The 22,677-nt window shown below is 37.0% G+C and overlaps 2 protein-coding genes across 2 annotated transcripts; both read right to left on the bottom strand.

Annotated features, from left to right (window-relative positions):
* Positions 1-1,650: 1,650 nt before the first annotated feature.
* On the bottom strand, positions 1,651-6,708 carry LOC108570942. The gene is made up of 3 exons (XM_017932881.1): positions 6,398-6,708; positions 5,311-6,036; positions 1,651-3,697 (listed from the first exon to the last, which is right to left on the bottom strand). Exons 1-3 carry the CDS (start codon positions 6,460-6,462, stop codon positions 3,280-3,282), a joined length of 1,209 nt encoding a protein of 402 aa, XP_017788370.1. The 5' UTR covers positions 6,463-6,708; the 3' UTR covers positions 1,651-3,279.
* Positions 6,709-17,683: 10,975 nt separating this feature from the next.
* LOC108570897 (huntingtin-interacting protein 1) lies at positions 17,684-22,677 on the bottom strand. Its single transcript, XM_017932825.1, has 17 exons — positions 22,489-22,677; positions 22,259-22,322; positions 21,779-22,136; positions 21,617-21,678; positions 20,648-20,922; positions 20,379-20,575; positions 20,165-20,303; positions 19,995-20,082; positions 19,823-19,911; positions 19,544-19,747; positions 19,290-19,470; positions 18,925-19,212; positions 18,605-18,846; positions 18,378-18,530; positions 18,212-18,312; positions 17,920-18,149; positions 17,684-17,844 (listed from the first exon to the last, which is right to left on the bottom strand). Exons 1-17 carry the CDS (start codon positions 22,531-22,533, stop codon positions 17,684-17,686), a joined length of 2,877 nt encoding a protein of 958 aa, XP_017788314.1. The 5' UTR covers positions 22,534-22,677.

Raw genomic sequence — 22,677 nt, 5'->3', positions numbered from 1 at the left:
GTTGACGTCGTAGATTCTAGATTTTGACATGTTCAATTATTCTTCAACCAAACACCTACTTCGAAATGACACTGCTGTTCCCACATTTACAATTATATATTTTATTCAAAGAAACACACTGTTCACAATTACTAGACATGTTACTACCACGCTACAATGTTATATGAATATTTTCAAAACTCTCAATTGATTTCAAACTGTCCCACAGAATGGTTACCGACACAACTAAAGTTGCAGCACTACCTTCATACCAAAGTTCAATTTTTCCACAAAAAACAGAATCGATGAAAATAAAATCATCGGTACCATCGTCGATTCATATTACTTGAATTCGACTTGAAATTGGCACATTCATTTCGTATTTTTCAAAACACAACTAGAAAGGGAAATAAATTAAATAAATTAGTGATGAATTATTTTGCCGCGCTTTCCAAGCTGGTAGCATTGACTTTCCATATCGATTATCGATCAGCGATTATTACAATCAATCAAGAGTACATTTGTGAACTGGAATTAGACTAAAGATCGTTTCAGTCTTTTCGTGAAAACATGATTTTTTCGAACATTATTAACGAGCGTCATCAGTTTTAGTGAACACTGTAAATTAAACTTTTTCGTCTACACCTATAAAAATATTTCGCGCTAAAATCGATTCTACTTTACCGACATAGGGAGCTTCAGACAAAATTCGTAGAAATAATTACGATTGCTTTGTGTCATCTGCGACACAATAATCACCAACAAATCACTGATATCACTGGGAAACACTGGAAATAGAAAATAACACGAAATGAACGAAAACAATTGGAGGAATTTCATTTTTCACAAAATGAACTTCATACACGAGAACAAATAAAATACTGATGCAAGTGGTCACGTAAACGATGAGCGTCACATCAGAAACTATATATAAATTACTGACATCGATTCATCCTATTAGTCACCTAAACAATGAACTTCGTTTCAAGAATTTATTTTTCACTAGAAATTTCACTATTTTGCTTCGTATATGTGTAAGTAATAATCGCATATTGATATGTATATAACGTTAATTTCCTGCACGAATTGGAACTAATCTCGTGCAGCGGTCACGGTGACCTAAATGACAATTTATCACAATCAAGGACAATGAGTTAACTGGGAAAATGGAAGTTAACAGCAGTTTAAAAATCATAGTGAAGTTTAATTAGCATATGATGGTAAAGTACCGATAAATCAGCGAGTCTCTTATTGAACTCGGCATTTGCCTGTGAAATGGAACGTCTGCCCGATCACTTAACCGACTTTCGATCGATCAACAATCTTTTTATCAGTCTAACTTGTAAGTAACCATCGAATAAAAATGAATGAAAATAAAATTCATATGGACAAAATTAAGGATCTTGCTTGAAGGGTGTTTGAAGAAAGACAACAAACAGCATGGTTATTTCAATAAAAAAACATCTGCTGTATTATCATCATAATATAATACAATTACTGTCACGATCCACAGTCGATAATAGAAATAGAACGTTTGTGGTAACGTGTATCTACATTGCTAAATTATCGCCTAGGTTTAAGGTCCGAAATAAGGAAAAATGAAAAAAAAAAAAAGGGAAAGAAAGAAACAGTTACAGCTTAAATAAAGGAAAAATAAAACAGTCTTTCAAGGTACAGCAACTTAATGATAATTGCGATGTGAGATGCGATTAATATCTTTTTTATGTACGCAAAGAACGATCGGTCAACTTAAATACTAATTTATTCTACCTGAGAAAGGAATATTTATACTTAAGGATAATTATACAAAAATTGTCCTCGAAACGCACGATAATACACACAATTCGGGAGTATATAATTCTCACGCCTCGATTATATTGACAGTCATACATATATTATAAATATTACGTTACACGTGAAACACAAAAATTAACGTTTACCAGACCTACGGTTGAGTAATGGCAAAGCAATGGTTTTTTCCTTTTTTCCCACGTAAGTTACAGTTTTGTTCGTGAAACTGTCGGCAGATATGATATAGGTTAGTCGACGCTCCTCGATTATTCGAGAGAAGTTTATGCGATCCTTCCCCCCTTCTCAAAATAACTTTTTCACAAATATCGTTTAAGTACGTTCTAAATACGTGTTCCAAATATATTTCGAGTATAATCTACGTGACTTACGACCTAATTATAGTCTCGGCGTATAGTTTTGCCTCCTCTCTTTCCGATCGAATTTCCCGGCGAACAATTACAGGCCGGTACTTCATGTTAGAAACATTAAACTATAACGATCATTACAATTGAATTGACGTTAAATATTCAACGGTACCATTAATCATCTTCAGGTACATCGAACTTATACGTATGTACATCTGCGTACTCGTGTTTTACCACGTAAGGTTAAACCGATAACTCTTCGTTCGATGATCGGATAAATCACGTGTCGAAGGTATTCGGAAACGTTTGACGTGAAAAGAAAATTTGGAAAAATTGTGCTTCGTTATATATAAGTAGATTCATTGGTCGTATCTCGAGATTTCAATACAATCATTATCCGACCAAGGAACTCGAGCATAAAACGTTAACATCCTCGCTGAAAGGAAACGAACGATTTCAATATATTTCGATGTCGGATATAGAATATTTCATAGTTACCAGCTCTTAAGTGAAAGTAATACCACCGTGACAATAAGCGAGAGAAGCACGGAAAATTCCGTACTCCACCGCAACACGGTGTATCGAGTTCAACTTGTGAAACTTTCTCTACGATATATTCCCGAGGTTCACGTGACATCATCGTTTCCCGAATACCTCTCTTTGCTACTCTACAACGAAATCTCCTCATCCACGATTCTCATTCTCCTTCGAAACATTCTCGTAACCAGCAGACTAAATCTACTCTTATCGATAACGAACGATATCTATCAAATTCCTCCCGAACGATCGACGATCAGTTTTCGCATGACAATCCTCCAACGATCTCAACGTTCCTCTTTCTTCTTCGCGACGAGCGGTTTATATCACCGAAACTACCTCCAATACTACTCCTCTAATCTCTCTTTCTTTTTCATCGCAGAACGAGAAACATCGCGAGACCAGATCCTTCGCCTCGAGAAATCCGAATCGTCCGATATCCTGATGTGCACAGTCCATCCGACTCCACATTGGCTCTGCGACGTGTCTAATTAACCGAAGAATAATTCGGCCCTCAATCTGTTCGTCCAATCTCTTCTCGGTTGCTCTCGAGTTGTTCTATGGTGCCGATCCGTGCGGCACGCGATTCTCCATCTGTAAAATCCCCTTAATCCGCTGGGTAGAAGCGTAAAATCGCGCGGCCTTGGATCTCTGAGTGGCACAACTTGCGCACCACGTCGAGAACATCCTCCGCTGGATAAACGGTGTGCGGCGGAGGCTCGATCTCACCAGAAGAAACCAATTCGACCAGCTCGCGCAACTGCTCCAACGTACCCGGCTCCACAGGCTGGATACTCTGCTGCCATTCCTCCGCACGTCTGTTGAACTTAGGCTGAAGACGTTCGGCCACCTCTTTGATCACGAACACCACACCGCCCTTGCTCAAGCACTGCATGCTGCGATGAAGGCTACGAGAAGTGGTACCGAAATCGATAACAACGTCCACGTGGCCTTGACAAGCGTCCATGGTGCGCTCGATCAGCAGTTTCTCGAACAGATCCTCGTTCCATTGTACCACGTTCACGCTGTATCGGAAAAGGAGACTGTTGGTGAATAAATCGAATGGACGACTGGGTGGACGCAGATGCAATGGGAATTCATCTAGCTACTCTAATTTTCCTTGTACAGCGGGAGTAATCGAACGGGGAATTATCGACGGTTCGACGGTTAAATAACGAACAGTCTTACTCGAGAGAGACTTTTAAGAAGAAAGTTAGAAAGAGAACTGTGACGTAGAGTTTATGCACTTACACTGTGCTTTAAAAATAATCACAAAAGATACGTGTAAAAGGGTTAAACGAACTAATACGTAGAGGAAGGGGTGGTAATATGGCCTGCTCCTGATGTCATCTGCAGCACTTAGTAGCCATAAATAAAAGAAAACATGTTTAACCTAATAATAAGCATTAATAACACAACCTGCGAAACGAAAGTTTCCCGGCTTCCCGGAAGGGAAATATTTCTTGTTAGCTAAGGGAGTTGAAGTATTGTGTGTTGGTATTACATGTGAGAAAAGGTACGTAGAATCGATATACGTAAATAATTACCACTTAATTTTTGATAGAGTACGAGCTCTGAAACTCATCCTCTGATATTTTAGACATGGAGATTTCTCATCAAGCTTCTGATAATACCGATGCAACGTGCATATTTTGTGACCATGGATAAACGAGGCGAGATATGAATTATGGGCACATAGCGAATGCACATCGTGCGAAAAAGAAGAATACGTGTGCGACTTTTGTTTATAAATTTTAACGATTTACTTTTGATCTCTAATGCAACGAAAGAATTAGTTTTTATGATTTTTGTTAGGGGGCCGTATTACCCTCACCACCCCTTCCTCTATTCTTCTAAGTATCGGTTAACCAACGACGAGTTTCGATATATCAATGATCGTACTACACAAGGGTAATCTGCATAATAGTCTGCAGAGGGAGAGAAAGAATCGGTCAAGTTTAGGCACTGATTGGGCTGGTCTATTAACTCGGACATCTAGGTCAGATTCTTTGTCTCTCTCTAGGTCAGAACTAACTATACGTACACGATTACTACTGCTTCTAATTTGCGCTGGTTACGTGCACGAAATTGTACCATGCGAACGAAAAACACACGTGCAACGCGGAAGTGCATCGATAACGAGAAAGAAAAACCACGAGATTGCATACGAGTCGTGGAGCATTTTTTTTGCTTTATCAGATTAAGTAATATTAAAATGCCTGACGCATCGCTGAGATAAAAGGACGCGGAAAAGATTCGAGATACTAATACTAATTGTGGAAGAGATAAAACAGCAGAATAGTGTCAAGCAGGCTATTTTAAATAGCCTTATCGTTGACGCCTCGATGACTTCTGTGTTAGAGATAGAATAGATTCTTTCAGTTTTTCAATTCAAAGATCAACGACAAGCGTGACTCAAGCTTCGATGCGTGTTATATTGTACATCACAGTGATACACAGAAAGCTTCCTAACACGGAGTTGAGAGAAAATCAAATCTTTTTATCCCGAGAATATTCTGTCTTCCGTAGAACTCAGCTCCACCGCTCAACACCGAACGATATTTACAAGAAAAAGCCAACTCTACCGTCTACCATCTAACATCAACTTCGTTCCAGCCGAACGGCCGAAATAACTCACCGTTGAAACTCCTGCGCCATGGTCAGTCCGTCGTCCTTCAGCGAGGCGATAGTAATGGTAACTCGGTCTTTCATGTTATTAAAATGATAAGCTGCGATTCTGAGCGCCCAAAGTGCCAGACCGCCAGTTCCAACGATCAGAATCTTGCAGACACTCTTCTCCCCCCTCTGTTTCAGCAACCCTTGAACGTGTTCGTGTGCAGCGAACACTGTGTTCATAGCCAATAGTGCGCCAGCTGGTAGCATAGCGGCAACGCTCAAGCTTACGTTGTCCGGGATCTTGATCAGATACTTGAGATCGTGCACGACCAAGTATTCGACGTATCCGTTCGGTATGCCTTCGTAAGGATAAAGGATCACTCGATCCCCGACTTTGTAGCCACAATCCTCGGACAAGTTTGCTCCAAGAGACTCGAGTACGCCTGCAACCTCGTATCCGGGGAACAGAGCTGCGTTGCGAACCCCGTGATGAGGTAAGGCGACAGGGTAATCACCCTCCAAAGAGACGTCTGTAGTCAAGCTACTACCACTCGAGACAGAAGTCAAACTCGACAAGCTTGGAGAGCGACGAGGATGGTAGCAGGCACCGGCACACATCACCCGGATACGAGCTCCGTGTTCTGGGACATCCGGAACAGGAACGTCGAAACTGAACACCCATTCACGGCCCGTTACGCTCGGGCTCTCGATCGACACCTGCTTGCACAACTTGTTCATTTTCTTCTCCCTGGAACAGCCGAAAGAGTTTTCGTTCAACGTACATTTCGCCGAATTTTTCGATCAATTTTCCAACTCTTGCGAATGTTAGATCGTGTAGTAGGGCAAATGTCGAATTTCGAATTAGTTGGAAATTGATCGCTTCGGTAAGATTAGCCGTGTATTGAAAAGTTTTAGAAACTTCAAGTTTCCGGCGCAACTAGGGAATTATACGTTTCGTGAAAAGTATCTATACGCGTCAGCTATTGTTTCCCATAAACGAGTTCGCGAAGATACGTCGTATACCAAGATAATCAGACTAAATGAACACTCGGTCATACTCAGTTCAAATAACTCAACGCAAATTCACCGCTAAAAATTCAGACACGTACCCGTTGCAAGGTGAACACGGCTGGCGCGTGTTAATCGGTGCCACTGACTCCAATTCTACAGGCATTTCGTACAACTTTTCCTCCCACACAATTTTCAATTATCAACAGTTTCTCCTCTAAACCTTTCCTTCGAGAAATCAAAATCTCTCTCTCTCTTGCAATCAACACCAAAATGCAACGTTCGGATCTAACAACTGTTCAACAGTGATACACAATTGTATTCGAAGTCTCGAATTAACTGAGTAAACCAACAAAGTGAAATTATAAAAAAAGAGAATAAATTCTGGTACAACGCACGACGACTCTTGCTGACCGCGTGAAACGCACTAAGCGAACGCGCTGACGCTCCTTCACTTTTATACCGTCACGGGCTTTCTCGTTCGAGCTGCGTTAGTCATGGCAGGCAGGAAAGAGGCCATGGTAGGGGCTAGAAGAAACGGAACGTGAGCAAGTACGAGCATTCACGCACCACGTGCAACCTCTGTTTTTCTCATGTAGCGACGTCCAGTGCGTCGTGATAGACGCATGAATGAGGCGCGGATGGCACGTGTTTTTTTTTTATTTCGACTCTCGGGAGATGTGGACTCTTGAAAAGCGTATTTCGGGAACCTCCTCCACTCGCGACGTGGAGTTTTATCTCGAGCAACGCGTCGAGATATGTATTACCTGGAACGGTGAAAGAGTGCAAAGAGAATTCGCGTTTTATTGACAAGTTGTGCATTGTTTTCGGGATATCTCGAGCGTGATTTGCTTATCAGATTTCGGTAAAAAGGTGATGATAAACGAGAAGCTACGTTTGAACTGATTGGTTTATTTTGAAAATTCGAATGCAAATGTAAACATGGTTTATAGTACAATGGGTTCTTATTCGAAGGTATGCAGATAAATGCTATTTTATAGTATGTTTTGCAGAAGTGCGTTCGTTTTATTTAGGAGACAGTTTAGGGGATGAAAGAAAGATGTTTTTGTATTTTTTTAAAACAGTTTGAGAAACTTAAGCGCGTGATGTCGTGTATTATTCATCATCGTACAGATATAACACGTTGATCTTTGTTTAAAGATTATGGTCGCAAGAAAACATCTCGCTTTTTGTATCGTGAATAGATAATAGAAGTAGATACGTGCGATATCAATTACAACAGGAATGCAAGGTGTTATGAGACAATACAGCTAGTCATACGCGTTATCACTTCGTTTTTTCCCATCTATAGAAATTACGCTAAATATAGCTGATATTTATTGAAACCATCGTTTTATCGATCAGATGACACTTTATTCTTGAAACGTTGCTTCGCTGAACAAGTGATCAATGCACCATGAAACGTGGTTATTTATACATCCTTGCATCTTTTTCGAATGTCACGCTGTGATCAAATTATTAAAGGGTTGTCTCGAATGACTTAACTACTATTTTCGAAGCTTTTATCTTTAAAAAAAAAAAAAACACCACCAAAAATAAAGGGTTTTTTTTTATCGTAATTCTATTTTTTTTATGAAAATTCTATTTTCTTTTTTATAATTTTCAATATTCAAATCCAACCTCCGAATACCAGATGTCACTTTTCACATTCGTCACGTCGAATACGACGAAAATTCTATTCTTTCTATAAATTTCAATATTCCAATTCAGTCTCTGAATAGCACAGATGCCGGTTGGTTTCGAGCTGCATAAAAAATGATAAAGATGATCAAGTAATAATTTTATGTGTCATACGGCACGTAGGCATGCCCAGATATAGTTGCACTTACGAAGTTTCTCGCTGCTTTGTTTTCATGTGAATAGCGCGTATTTGCACGTCGTCGTGTTTACTACTGGCCAAGCGGTGACGTCACAGTTATCAATTCATACATGACCCTTCGACGTTCGGCGTTCTTTTATCATAAGCAGTAATAAGACTGCGAACAAATTAGCATTGAATAATTCTGATAAGATTCACGTTGACGCATTCGTGTTATTGTAATCTCGCATGGAGAGGGTGAATTGCTCAAGATAGAACAACGGAGAAACTCTTACGCGGTTCGAATTGCGCGCACACTTATTACCGATATATCGATACAATCGAGATAACGATCGATTCACAAATATTTATAACAAAACTGAACTGCACAGCATGTATCGTACACGTGAAATAGAAAGAAAAACATGTTTACACTTAGCAGAGAATAGTATTACTTAAAAAGGAAGAATCTTTCAATGAGGAACAGTAAATAGAACACTCGATTGTAACTTGATTGTACAGGTAGCTATCGACCCTGGCACTAAACTACAAAGTTACATTTTAATAGGCAGTCAATTATTCTCGAGAAATTACCAAAATGTAGGTTAAGCATTGGTTAAGAAAAAGTGCTACTCAAAGTTTCTCAATACCCGATAACGGTTAAAAACACTTTGAACCTCTATTATCGGTAATTCACTTTTCCTATTTCGATAAATAGACCGTCGTCCACGTGGTTTATTATTATAGAAAAACGTGATCTATAAAAAGCAAGAATTTTCCGTGTACATACGCGATTAACCTGTCAATTGAGTCAAACAGACTTGTCAAACAGAAATTGAATCTCTCTAATTTAGAATGAAAAATGAATACAAATTATACCTAACCTATTTCATATTTCTGGCAAGTGTGAATACGATGTATTTTATTTTCTAACACAGGCAAAACTGTACAATTAAAAATAAACAATCTTTTGACAAATAAACTATTGTGTTCTAATGTATTGATGAACCAATGACGAGTTAACTCGTCTTCCACAGTTAATAGGTTAACCTAACCTAACCTAACCCAAAAACTAATCGCTAGTAAAAAGAAGAAAAAAACAAAAATAGAAACGTGAAGGATAAATGCAACGAGACTTTTTAATTGCAATAATAGCAAGAATAACGTCTCGATACGAGCAACACGATCGTAAACACGGTAGCAAAGATAAGGAAACTCGAGATTCTGTTTAATCACGAATCGTAACAATCTCGTAGTCACGAAAGGGTTAATTAAAGAGGTTAATTAGAAGGAATTTGCTAAGCCGATGTAGTGCAACTTCCATCGACCTATTGTTCGTCGTTAAACAATCCTATTCGATGATAATTTTAGACTATACCTCCATTTCCTTCATTTACTTAACTAATTCAATTTATTATCATTCATCCGCCGCTTTACACTCACAAGTAGCCGACTGGCGTCGTTATTACTGCGCCAACGAAATATGCAGTCATTTGAAACACGCGGAAACAGGCCATGACAGTTTGTCTAGATCCCGGAAACGATCGCTTTCGAACATCACTGAAAATAACTTGAAACGAGACTAGTACACGATGTCGCAGGTGCTTAGGAATTATTTTAAGCATAGCCTGGAATCGTCCTTGAGTGGTTCACGTAATGCACCAAGCTCCATGTTCTTTCCACGTTTTTCATTAATTAAATAGAAAGAAAATCGAGACTTTAATTTCGCGACTTCAATACGAATTATTTTCATCGTTTATATACATATAATCTTCTTCTTTTTACTCTGAACTGTTTACTTCTATTTTTCTTGGAAAATATTAGTGACTAACTTCGTTAAATTAAATTTATCAAATTTTTTTATTTATCAAGAATTAAGCACCAAAGCATGTGCTTTGATATTAAAATTGGAAGAATTTGAAAAATCATTTCGAATGGCTCAGAGTGAGTTCGTATTAAGAAAATTAAGCGCAGTATAGCTGATTTTTTTCTGGTGGAAATAAGAAACAACGGCAAGAAGGAAAAAAAAAAACAATTAACTGTTGCATTACGATACCGGTCTTGCTTTCAAGGAAGAGCAAAGTACTTTATGCAACTTGTGTCGCGTTTGTTATTCCCAAGAAAGAAAAACCCACCGTTACTCGTGTCTCGTATGATATTTCAATTATTCATCGATCGCGTTTATTGATCTTAATTGAAATAAACTACAACCTCTCATTGTTTCTAATTATTTTCCACGAAAACTCTAGTTATTGCTGATCGGCTCTACTACAAACAGTAGCTTCTTCCTCTTCTCCTTTGAGCGTCAGTTACGCAACACGTCGTTTACAAACAGTTTGTCTAGCAATTATCTTATGTAATGAAATAGTTCAACGATTCAAGTATCTGATAGTAGAGCGTATCTCGCTAATATGACCGTTTCGTAAATAACCAGAACCAGGACGATAAGCTTTTGCATTAGTCAGCTGAGTCAACTTTTAGCTAAGTTCCAAGTGTGACTGTTTTACTAAGATTCCGATTAACACCACTCCTTGGACTAATATTTAACATCCGTTAGGCGAACACTCGTTCTGCAATTGATTTCGTTCATTGATTAACATATCTCTTTAACGATTAATTATCTGTATCTTTAAAATGATCGCTAGATGATCTTTTTTCTACTTAACGATTACCCTTCGTATATCTTATTTGTCACATTTCTTCATCAATCTTTTATATGCATCAATCTTTTTAAAAGTTAAACGATCATTATCGATCGTATCGTGTGAAGATTCACCGATAAATTTGAAAACATCCAACCATCTGGAATCAAAGTCCATCATTAACGAAAGGGGATTAAAATTTCAAAATAAATACGTTTTTAATTCCTTTTACGAAGACCTCTTGTTGATGTTCAGAGATACTTTATCGATACTCGAGATAAATTTGACGAATGGTGGTGCAGTTTGATATCGAAATAATTTCGATGAAAATTTCGATGAAAAATCTATCTTTCACCGTTAGAATCGACGATACTAAGATTGTTCGTAGAACAAGAATTACGAGGTATCTTGTGTAATAATTGCTGGAGCTTTTACCGTATGCTGCATCATTTTATCCAACCTTGTTTCCATTATATGACCAATTCAACGGAAAATATTGATTACCATGGTCGAATGAATCTATGAACTCATGGAGTCTCGTTTCAACTGGCGAGATACTCTTGCAAGCCAATGCCCTGCAATACAGGACATCCTTTACGATCAAAAAACGAGCAAACGTGAACAGCAATCATGAAAAATGAAATAATAAAAAATATTTGTACAATGTTAAAAATTGTAATTTGACGGTAATGATAAAACGTGAGTTAATTTATTTAAAGTAAGCTGAAATGATATTAAAATTACAGAATTTTTTTTTGTAAAACATATTGCAAAAACGACTATTCACGATAAAAATACGTACATATGTATGTATTCGCTTAATATCTGTATGCAGTGAACAAATGAAAGAGCAGCGTTTCCTCGACGCGTTTTCAAGAGACAAAGAGATTCTTGTGATGCGTCGAATGCTGCTCGGAAACAAAGAAACTGCACGGTATGTGATTTATCATTTTACATAAGCAGTACAGCAACATTGTCGGCAATTTAAAAATGGCTGTAATCCACAATTATCGATAATCGTTAAAAATATCCAATAGTGCGTGTTTACTGTCATATCTTGAATCAATCTGCCACCTCATTTTACAGTTCTTCCACTTCTTTACCTGTACTATCGGTGAAAACATGTTTACATCGTTTGTTATTTAACAACTGTTCAATTTGAAAAAAGTATCATTTGTTTTCAAAGATAAACAAGTGTTTTTCGTTCAAACCTATAAACTACTGGCTAAAAAATGTTGTTTTCCAAATAGAACGTAAAGTGTTTGAACCTACATATTACAACTTGTTTCTCAGGGTTACCATGTTTGTTACGAAACTTCCATAAACTGATAGGGGTATTTACGACAAAGAAAGTCCACTTTTCCACTTGAAATGATAAATTCCCTCTATTCTCATACGAATTTATCTCGTTCTTTTCGTCCTTGAAAAAAAAAAAATTTTTTCTAGAAATACGCAGATATTCTTTGTTCGAGTGAAATTTTATTTCTCGCGAAAATAATCGATTTTTCCTGTACCTCGATTTACCCCCGTTTCACAGAAACTTCACTTTTGTTCGCTGACATCGTGAACATGTGAAAATAGCATGGAACACGCAGTCGCCTTTCTAAATTTGCACGTGATATTCGTATGCTGCTCCCATGATATCCGTGCATAAATCAATCGCACGAAGAAAAACAAATCGTAACATCTCACCTCGAGCCCACCATCGAGAGATGCAGCTTTACCCAGAATCAATTGTATATTTTATCAAAAAAACGAGCTAAGTGTGTAAAAATAATGAGTTATTTCTTGAAATTATAATCACTTTGATAAAGTTGTTACCGTTTCGTTTAGATAACTTCTAGAATCTAGATCGTCGAATCCGTGCTCCTTCAAATTTGACATAAAACTATTTCTCTGAAAGAAAGAAAAAAAGAAAACGACAATCATCCAATTAAAGTCTCCACGATCGTATTTTTATACACAATTTTCCGATCGAAGAAGAAAAGAAAACTTTTACATCATCGGTGTGAAGTAAGCCATCGATGAAGCTGTAGATATCTTTAAGCATTTCGAAAGTTCTCATGATTGAATTGTTTGCATCGATGTGGACGAAGGGGAAATTTGAATTTTTAATAATGCTTGTTTGTTCGAAAGATGTTCTTACAAACTGATAAATTGAAATTATTTTCTCATGTATGATTCGTATCGTGAGAATATTATGTGATTCAACGATTGATTAGTTTTCATTAAGCGACGAGATAATTTTGACAGCGGAAGACTAATTTATTTTTAACAACACTTTAACGGCTGTATCTATTACGCGTATGAAATCTTTCGCAACACTTCAGGTTAGATACACTCAGCAGGTTTTGTGCCTCATCGTAACTTAACAAGGCTGCATTTTCTAAGAATCGCTTTTTAGGAGTACTGTTATAACCTGTTTCTCAGGGGGCTATCTCGTTACGTAACACTACGCACCTGGCAAGATACAGTTTTAATTTCAGACAATCACTTCAAAATATTATCCCGGCGTAATATTACAAGTTTCGTTAAATATAAGCTCAGTCCGTATTAAATACGCTAATACGTAGGATTTAAATAATGCATATAACTGTGATATAGCTTACAATTGGGATTATATTTCAAGACACTATCCAAATAGAACGCATTAACTCACAATTAGAATAATAAATTTATTTAAGAGTGAGACATTGACACAGGGGGATAATAATCTCGGGGAAAGGCGTTAAAAAGGATTATGTATATACGACTGGTTGAGAGCGTAGACGATGCAGCAGTAGCATCCAGAGCGCCAGCTCTGAGCAAGGAGAAACAAATTATGCGTTTGTCCTTGCGCGTATCCCCGAAAGGCGGCATTAGTTTCGCACGCCACGATCGTTTGACGGATATTTTCATAACTGCACGCGATGATTCTTCGTGATAAAAAGTCTATCAGTGGAGGAGACAGCTTTTTTTTCTCTCTCTCGTGAAAACGAAACGCATATTCAATATCCACCTTTCAACGATAAATGAAGCGTATAATACTTTCCGTTATGCAAAGCTCCGCGTGTTTACTCGTTGCGAAGTGATGTAACTTCGTTAATCGAAGAATAGGTTATGTTTATTATTCTGTGAAGCGTGTTCCAAACGGAACATGTTTATTTGATCTGCTATTAGCACATCGGGAAAATTATGTAATTTTCAATTTTGAGGAACAAGGTGAATGACGAGATAACAAATAACAGGAATTAATTTGAACGTGCGAGTGAATCAATCAGGAAAACTGAAATAGTGAGCTTGGATGTTACTGCTTCGCAAACAGAAACCGGTAATAAAATATTCGTGTTTCTTCTCAAAGGAAGGACTTGTTATTTGTCCAGTCTGCCTAATTGTACACAAAAGAAAGCATCGTTTATAGTTGGTCGACTAACGGTATGTTTTCTCTTTTATCAGAAATTTTTAGTTAAAAATTAGAAACTCCATTAGACACGCATTCCCTTAAGTATGCTGTGATATCAAATTAATTAGAACCTTGTACTATAAATGGTAAGTCGTGGAATTACAAATTCATTCAAAGTGGTAAAAAGAGAACGAAACGACACCAATAGGAAAATAAATCAACAGAACGAGAGAATTGATGTACTCTACCTACGAGAGTCATTGTAAACGACATCGCCATTATTTGCCTAATGCATAAGGCTTATGTTGCTCACGAAAAGTCAACTCTGGAATTATGTGTGCATTCTCCTTTATTTTTCACAAACATTATGGTGCCATTACATCCCGGTCGTGAATCATAAGTAACGGAGATACGAAAATAACAACTCCTTCAAGGTTTCTCTTATTGCGAAGGAACATGGGCAAAAAATCTCACGACGTGGATCAATTCAGAAATTGATTTTTATCACAACAAACGTTTCCGATGTTTACATTCCATTAGTTTTATGAAAATATACCAAAGAATTCGATTACGTAACACCAAAAACATAAACACATTAAAATGAAAAACACTTTATTTTAGACAGGTGTAATTTCGAAATTTTTCATAATAACCGCGACTCTCAAAACGCTAAAATTTTGTGCGATATCATTATCGGAAGATAAGGAGAGATTATTCTGAATCACGAACCAGCGAAGTTATCGAACGAAAATCGGCGTTCTTTGCGTTCACTAGCATTAAATAAGTCGATAACCCGACTCAATAGCTAGAAAGTTGCGACGAGGTATCGGGCCACTCTGGCTGCCAGAAATAATTAATGAATCGTTAATGATTCGATTAAAGAAACGACGTGTGATTCCTTATTCATGGTCCTTTTCTATGACAATGCGTTGTAAATTCCACTCCTTTCCTTATATATAAGGTCCAATATTTTCATTGAAACGCGCATGCGCGGAGTACGATAGGAGTTTATATTCAATAACAGATTTTAATAAACGGATACATTTGAATAAAGAAAAGAATGACAATGCCATGAAACGACAATATCAAAACCAACGTTGACACGTATCATAGACGTATTAAACGACAGCAAATACTGGGGAACCCGTATATCGACACGAAACAACATATTTATCGAGCAGTCTCAATTAGATGACGTCATCTGTATCTAGCGAATTGCAATTTTGCAATTTACGAATCGGTACATTTCGAATCTCGTTACTATCAATTCCCTACTGAGTCCATGACGACGTAACTTTGTTGAACGCAAAACGAACTACAGTAGTATATCAATTTAAAACGACGAACAAAATACGAAAAAATTTATTTTACGTAGAATAAGAGTGAGAATACAATTTTCTAACCTAAATATTCATTTGAAAAATGCTTTCATCTGGAAATAGAAATTTGTTGGGATACTTATGGATCGTCAATTTCCCTTTGAAACCGTGATTCTCTTGCAAAAACGAGAAGGATCGTCGTCGAATCGAGACGCGTATAGAATTATGGGATGCGCGGTCATGTACAATCAGCGGTAATTTTCCTTGCTGCACAGCTGCGTAGCTTTTTATACCCGCTGAAACGAACAGACCGTTGGCTAGGCTGGCTACAGCGCAAACTCTGCTTTTGTTTACACTGTCGCAGGTCGATGAATACTTCTTTGAAATGGTGCTTTTTTTCGAGCGAAAGTATCACGGTAATTCACGAAACCGTGAATTAATCTCAGAATATCACGAATTAACGATATAACTGCGATCAATTGATAACACGATACGTTCTTTCTATGTCTCGAATCAGCTGTTCGCGAGGCATCATTCTACCGTTTAAAATTGCAATCTTCTTAACATTATGGGTTACGTGAAAGTACGCAGGCATCAGTGGTCTATCGTAGCTTTCTTTTGTACTAGTTTGCTTTTATTTCATTACTCGAATATTAATGAACTAGATAAAAATTGACATGTTGATGAATAGTTTACTTATAAAAAATCACAGAAATTTTGTACTGTGCAATGCCCTGTATTGTGCATTAGTATTATTAATCATAAAAAAATTTGCAAGGCGGCCGATATTTGCAAAACGTCAGCAAAATTCACGAAAGGTTATCGTTCTGTTTTAGCACTGAATATATTCACCATCAGACAGTGACACACGAATATCTTCATCGTTGTTCGTCCATTTTCTCAATATTAAAAGGCAAAATAATTTAACCTTTTTAACGTCTACTCACTTATGCTTCAAATGAACAAATGTATAAAAACTCGATCGTTACAAAATTTAAGCACTTCGTATAATTGCAGTGCTCTACCTGACGCTTATTATGGTCCTTCACCAAAAGAATATCAATTTTTTCTCGAACTCAACCGCAGATTTATAAATAATTATTACAACGGACGAATCAGGATTGACTGCTCACCTTACGTATTAACCCTTTTAACAGTAGTCGTCGACGACGTGCGACAACGGCGTCCTTCACACGTTACAGGGAAACGATCAATTGAAACTATCACGAAAATGCGAACACGGTAACACGAATAGTCCTACGTCAAGCCTTCGTAGTATTCTGATAGATTTACAGTGGAGGGCACATTTGCGTCCAACGAGGGCGCTTCAAGGGGAACCACCATCGCGCCGACTCCGGAAAGTTGCAAATCCAGCATCAAAGTATAACCCATGGAAGGGATGTCATCGATCGTGTATACACTGGGTTCATGGCCTGTAAGTAGCTACCCCTCTACACCGTTTTGTATTTTTATGCCAGGAGAAGTGTTTTTATGGGCAGGGAGCTCTCGATTCTTTTAACCAACAAATTTGCAATCTATGTTATTACCATAGTATTGTATAGCAAATAATTTCCTGGCTGCCTTGCACTTTCATTTGAAAATTTTTAAATGTTGAATATAACTACTTTTTATTTGTAACGATTTCCAATTTACCTACTGCGTGTCACGTTTAGTGTCGCCTGTTATTTATTTCTACAGAAAGATTGCGCTATTACCAAATGTTGGTATTCATTTAATAGTCAGCTTTGTTTTTGTTATATATTCACGTTTATGTTTACTTCGATGCGAACCAAATAAACAAGTCATAGATAAGATAAGATAATGTTTTTGCATAAATTTATGATGGGAAAATAAAGGATACTTGGGTAAGATAAAAGGAATGATAGTAATTTAGTGTTCATTCAAATATCTTCAGTTATCATTAAAAAGAAATAAAATTGTATTTACTAAACATTAAACATGCAAATATTAAAGTAATTCGTGTTGGACAACCCAAATAGATCTCCTTCTCTGTAATATATTATTTTATAATGGAATTTATTTATTTACTTTCCATTTGTAAACGTATTCCGTTCAATACTGTTTAATGTCGATGAGAAATTCTGTTAACGTGAATCTCACAAAGACGTTAATAAAATTCTGAAAATATTCATTTTTATCAACATTATATCATTTAAAAGTAATGATTTATCATTCATATTAAATGCTATAATTCTACATACTGATCATTCTTTGTCGCCTTCAAGTCGATAATGATAGCGTCGTAAAGCAGCTAAGCGTAATCTTTCAGTCTCCAAAGCCTGCTCTAATTCCAGCACACGAACTTGTGCTTCCATTTCTAGTCGTTTGGCTTGGTGCAGAGTTAGCCTAGTAACATCTAAATCATCTGTAAAATATTAAAAATATTAATTTTTAGCCTCAATGAAAAGTATTTGCAGGGATCATAGAGCAACACAAGTACCATTTTCTTCAACAAGTTGACTACAATTTTTAGCTGTTGCAACAACGCTTCCTGTTGCTTGTGTTACATCCCTTGATGCTTCAGAAAGTGCAGCTAAATTACTGCTATTTCTACTGGCTTTTACTCTGCTCGCAACTACCAATTGAGCAGTAGTTGCAGCAATTCCTTGTGATGCCACCACTAATTGTTCAAATTTACCATTTCCGGAAACAACTTTATCTGCGGCTTCCCTATAAACATTAACAAGTTTTCGGAAACAGACCATAAATTCCAATAAAGTATTTGTACTTACAACAGGAAATTAGCACCCATTGCTACTGCTTTTGCTGCCGATATAAGTCCTTCGGACCATTGATGGTTGCGCTTATAAAATTCTGTTGCGGAGGCAGTGCCCTAAAATGGAAAATAAATATTTTATTTCTTAAAATAGTCAATTAAATAATAGCAAAAAGATTTACCTTTCCTTGGTCTACGATTTCTGCTTGCAGCAATCGGGATTTTTTAACTAATTGTCTTATGCATTTCATTAGTTCTGTACACGAGTCTAAAATTTTTCCATTCACTTCCAATTTTAAACCTGAATCCGCTGCACGTGATTTCGTCAACATGTCCTAATTTAACATTGTAAAATATGTACACATGTACGAATTGATTATTACAATAAAACGTAACGAAAGATAATTACCTGTATTCTATTTGCTGCTTCTTCGATTGCTTTATCCATACTCAACAGTTCCATTTCTACCAAATTTCCAATAACTCCAACATTGCCTTGCGCGTTAGACAATGTAGCGGCAAGTTCACATACTTTTTTAAATTGTTGCTTTACTTCGTTGATTTGGCCCACAGTGACGGGTGATTTTTCTCTTATATAATTAAACATCGTTAATGATCGTAATCCTAACTGTTTGCACTCGTCAGTCAATTCTACGATACAATAAAAATTTCAAATAATATATACTTTTTAATTGTTTCATAACGCTTTTATTTTTATTCCTAACTTACTATCACCCAAGGCGATATCAATGGACGTATTTGATGTAGATTTTGCATGAATTATGTAAAGTCCTAAAATGTAAGCAACATGTATTGCACTTTTAATGAGCACTTTTCCATTCGTTGTATCGCATACATAACCGGTGTACGATGAATCTAAAGTATCTAACGCTTTTAGAATTGGTTCTTCTAATCTTTCAAGATATTGCGGAGTACAAGTTAAATCTGACATTGCTGGATTATCAACAGCATTCAATGAATATTGCATAATATCTTCTGCTTCAGAAATGCAATTTACTGAAATGAAAATTCGACAGAAGTCAGATAGATGAATATAAATTATTTTCAATTATCAAATGAACAAAAACACTTACATAGTAATTCGTGCAACATGGTGACAGCATACGTATTCATTTCATTACGGCATCGATCAGCTTCAACTTCCAACTTTTCAATCTTTAAATCTAACTCTTCTTTCTGTGCTAATAAATCGTGTAGATCCCCCTCTAAAGCCGTTTTTTCAGAAGTTATAAAATCATTTTTGGCAATCAAAGCCTAAAATGTTACATCTTTACCGGAACGAAATAAAAACTAAACGTGAACTGAAGGAAAAAAGAAGAATATTAACCAAGTTTTCAGCTTTTGTGTCATTCAATTGTCGCTTCACATCATCCAAATCATGCTGAGCTTCGACAGCTTTTTGCGCTTCTTGTTCTGTTATAGCTTGACCTTGTATTAATTCCTCGAGACGGCGTTCTGCTTCTCCCGTTCGTCGCTCAGATTGTTCTTGTGACATTTTCAGCTTTCCTAATTGTTTATCCACTTCAGCTTTCTAATATGTAAAAGCATAAAAAAATGTAGCGTTTAAAATTTTGTATCACTTTTCAGAAATTTAGAACGATCCTACCTTCCTAATTAAATTGATATGTTCTTCTCTAAACTTTGAATATGCATCTTTCAATTTTTGAAATTTCTCCTCTAATATTTTATATTTTCCTAAAAACAAACCAAAACTACTGATATTACGAACGCTTTCCGTAATATTTTGCGTAACACAAGGGAAAACAACACGCTCTAACCTTCGCTTTCATGGACTTTCACCATCATATCTGCTTTCTGCTTGACAAAGTCTTGATTAACTTGTTTTTCCTGTTCGATTTCGTTGCACTGAAGAGTGAACGAAACATGCACATTAACAAATCATATTCACACAATCAATGTATCAACAAATTAGTAAGAGATCATTTACTTTAACAAGTAAATCCGATTCGAGCTGTGTAACACGAATTTGAAGCTCTCCCACGATCTGTTGATGATCCGTCAATACACGATGTAATTCTTGTCTTTGACGATTGTTCTCTTGCTGTAAATGATCGATGAGACTTTCTCTACAACAGAAACAACCTAATCGTGTGACTTTCAAATTTCAATCATATCTCGATATATTCAACATCTAAAGTTACCTTTCCGCTATTGCGTCCGGTGAAATCGAACCATTTCGCGTGGAATCTAGTTGATCACCTGGTAACGAACTTGTATCAGAAGTATCGATGAGACTATCGACGACAGTTTCAGAGTCCAATGATTCCTCTGGTGGTAATACTACTATCGGCGTAACGTAAGTTCGTAACTCGGATTGTATTAAAAAATTTGGTGGATTCTAAAATTAACGTGTAATTTTTTTTAGAAATACAGGTATTTCTCGGTATTTGTCAAAGAATACATAGCTCACCTCAGGTAACGCGGGTATCGTTATAAGATGCTTAAAATACTGCCTTTGCTTAACGGTATTGTAAAACTTCTTCAGTTCTTGGAACTGCTTGTTAAATCTGTCACGATGACCGGCTAAGGTGTCCGCAGGTAGAGCACCATGAAGTTTAAATAAAATCTTTACACAATAATCATACAGCTGAGATGCATCTAGGACGCACGGGATTAGCGGAGCCAGCCGACACTGTCCACTGACAGTCATTGAGTTAGAGGGTGTGTTCTTCAAAGAAGTGGTAACTGAAACGTTCCATTTGTATAAATTAATAATCGTACAATATTCATCTGTACAGTATCGTCGACGTAACGGAATTTCAAGGTAGATTTTGATCGGGAAGTGGTTATTAAAAGCGATACACTCCGCGTTCATAATAAACGAGGCACGATGTGCATCTGGATCGATCGGTTTAATTATATTTAGTCATTCGAGCACCACAAGGTATCGCGTTCTCTTTCTAACAATTCGTACAATGTTCCATCTAATCGCAAACATCATCGAATATTCACGAAATAAAGAGATATTACCGTCGTGTTAATTGTTCTGTTCATCCGTCAATGACGCCCCCGTTCATTTATTCAGCATGCAGATCTCGATTTAACCGGTCTGCCATGGTTCGGTTCGATCTGGATAATCGAGATTCTAATAGATTAATTACGTCTAAATAGCGAAACCTAAATTGACAACGCGTTGCTTTTGTTTTAAGAGACATTTGCGAGATCGACATTTGCTCGATGAAAACTACTATGTACAGCACGATTAGATCAAGATGATTTTGTCTTGAGAATACTGGTATTCGTGCAAAGTGTTTCTAGCGTTAGCAGAAAAGTGGAAGAAAGGGTTGGTCGTCTCTTCTCGAAACGAAGACGAAATTGAAGAAAAATCGAACGTTAGAAAAAATCACGGTGATAGACGAGAATCTATTTCCGTACCTACCTGCACGTTGTAAATTTAAAATGTCGTCCATATAATCGAACATTTCGACGGACATTTGGAAACTAAAAAAAAAAAAAAAAAAGAAAGCAAAATTTAAGTATACGAATTAACGAGATGATAATTAACTGTAAGATGACTAAGGTACAAAAACGAGAAACTTACTAAACATTGATATCGTTCTCTCCGATGGATTCCAGTTCCTCCGGTGTAACTTGAAGATTTCCCGGTATGCGTGGGTTTCGCTTGTGAAAATCTAATTTGGTGATCAGTAATCTTATGTACAACTGAATCAACGGACCGTATCCTTCTCGCAGATGTTGCCATAATTTCCCAAGATTTTCCAATCTCCCGCGATACTGTTGCGAGTCCGAGATCACTTTGTCGTGACCTTCGTGCAATATTTTGTGCAACACGTGACAAAATTTCCACGCGACGATTTGATTCTCTTGCAACGGCTGTCTTAGCATGTACATCCAAAAAAATATTCCACCCTTCTCCTGGTGTGTACCTATAATTGCACCTGTATTTCTGTAAGGTGTATACATCGTTGGAGTTCCAAAAAAAAAATTTCATCGATCGTAATTTCGATTCTGTTAAAGAAAAAAACAGTTCATCTTCTAAAGATTACGTTGAAAAGGATACTTCGTACATGTTTCTCTTTTACGGGCGTTTCCGTAGGATTTACAGCCTTCCCGATACTGATGCTCTAGAAATTAGAAAAGAAGTTCAATTTGATAACTTTCCATCGTTATTACTAACTGTTCGATAACGATAACACCTTTCTTTTGTAATGCTACACGGTTGTTACACATCTGTGTATTCGTCGAATTTAATCGGCCAAAACGGGGGCGTGCTATGGAAAAATGATTTACCAGCTGGTGGAGTTGTTTATCGGTGAGTGGAACAACACTCGTCATGATAAAGGCGTACAACAGCTGCGGTAGAAATTAAAACACGTGCAAATAGGAATCGTAAGTGGTCAGTCCATGTGAAAAGTCATCATTTCACCAAAATTCCTCAGTCGTTTCGGAGAAGATGTTAAACGAACACGCTCGGCAGCA

This window comes from Habropoda laboriosa, unplaced genomic scaffold, assembly GCF_001263275.1.
Source record: "Habropoda laboriosa isolate 0110345459 unplaced genomic scaffold, ASM126327v1 scaffold90, whole genome shotgun sequence".
NCBI lineage: Eukaryota > Metazoa > Arthropoda > Insecta > Hymenoptera > Apidae > Habropoda > Habropoda laboriosa.
The sequence above is the reverse complement of the archived record's forward strand: the minus strand, read 5'-3'. Positions and strand labels throughout refer to the sequence as shown.

What these genes read in the sequence shown, in the direction of transcription:
- LOC108570897 (XM_017932825.1), bottom strand. Translation starts at nt 22,533, where the DNA reads ATGACGAGTGTTGTTCCACTCACCGATAAACAACTCCACCAGCTG. An exon ending in ATATCAATTTAATTAGGAAG is followed by an intron (nt 19,748 to 19,822) that starts GTAGGATCGTTC and finishes TTTACATATTAG; the next exon opens with AAAGCTGAAGTGGATAAACA. An exon ending in ATGGGTGCTAATTTCCTGTT is followed by an intron (nt 18,150 to 18,211) that starts GTAAGTACAAAT and finishes TAATGTTTATAG; the next exon opens with GGAAGCCGCAGATAAAGTTG.
- LOC108570942 (XM_017932881.1), bottom strand. Translation starts at nt 6,462, where the DNA reads ATGCCTGTAGAATTGGAGTCAGTGGCACCGATTAACACGCGCCAGCCG. An exon ending in CCGTGTTCACCTTGCAACGG is followed by an intron (nt 6,037 to 6,397) that starts GTACGTGTCTGA and finishes CGGCTGTTCCAG; the next exon opens with GGAGAAGAAAATGAACAAGT. An exon ending in ATGGCGCAGGAGTTTCAACG is followed by an intron (nt 3,698 to 5,310) that starts GTGAGTTATTTC and finishes TTTCCGATACAG; the next exon opens with CGTGAACGTGGTACAATGGA.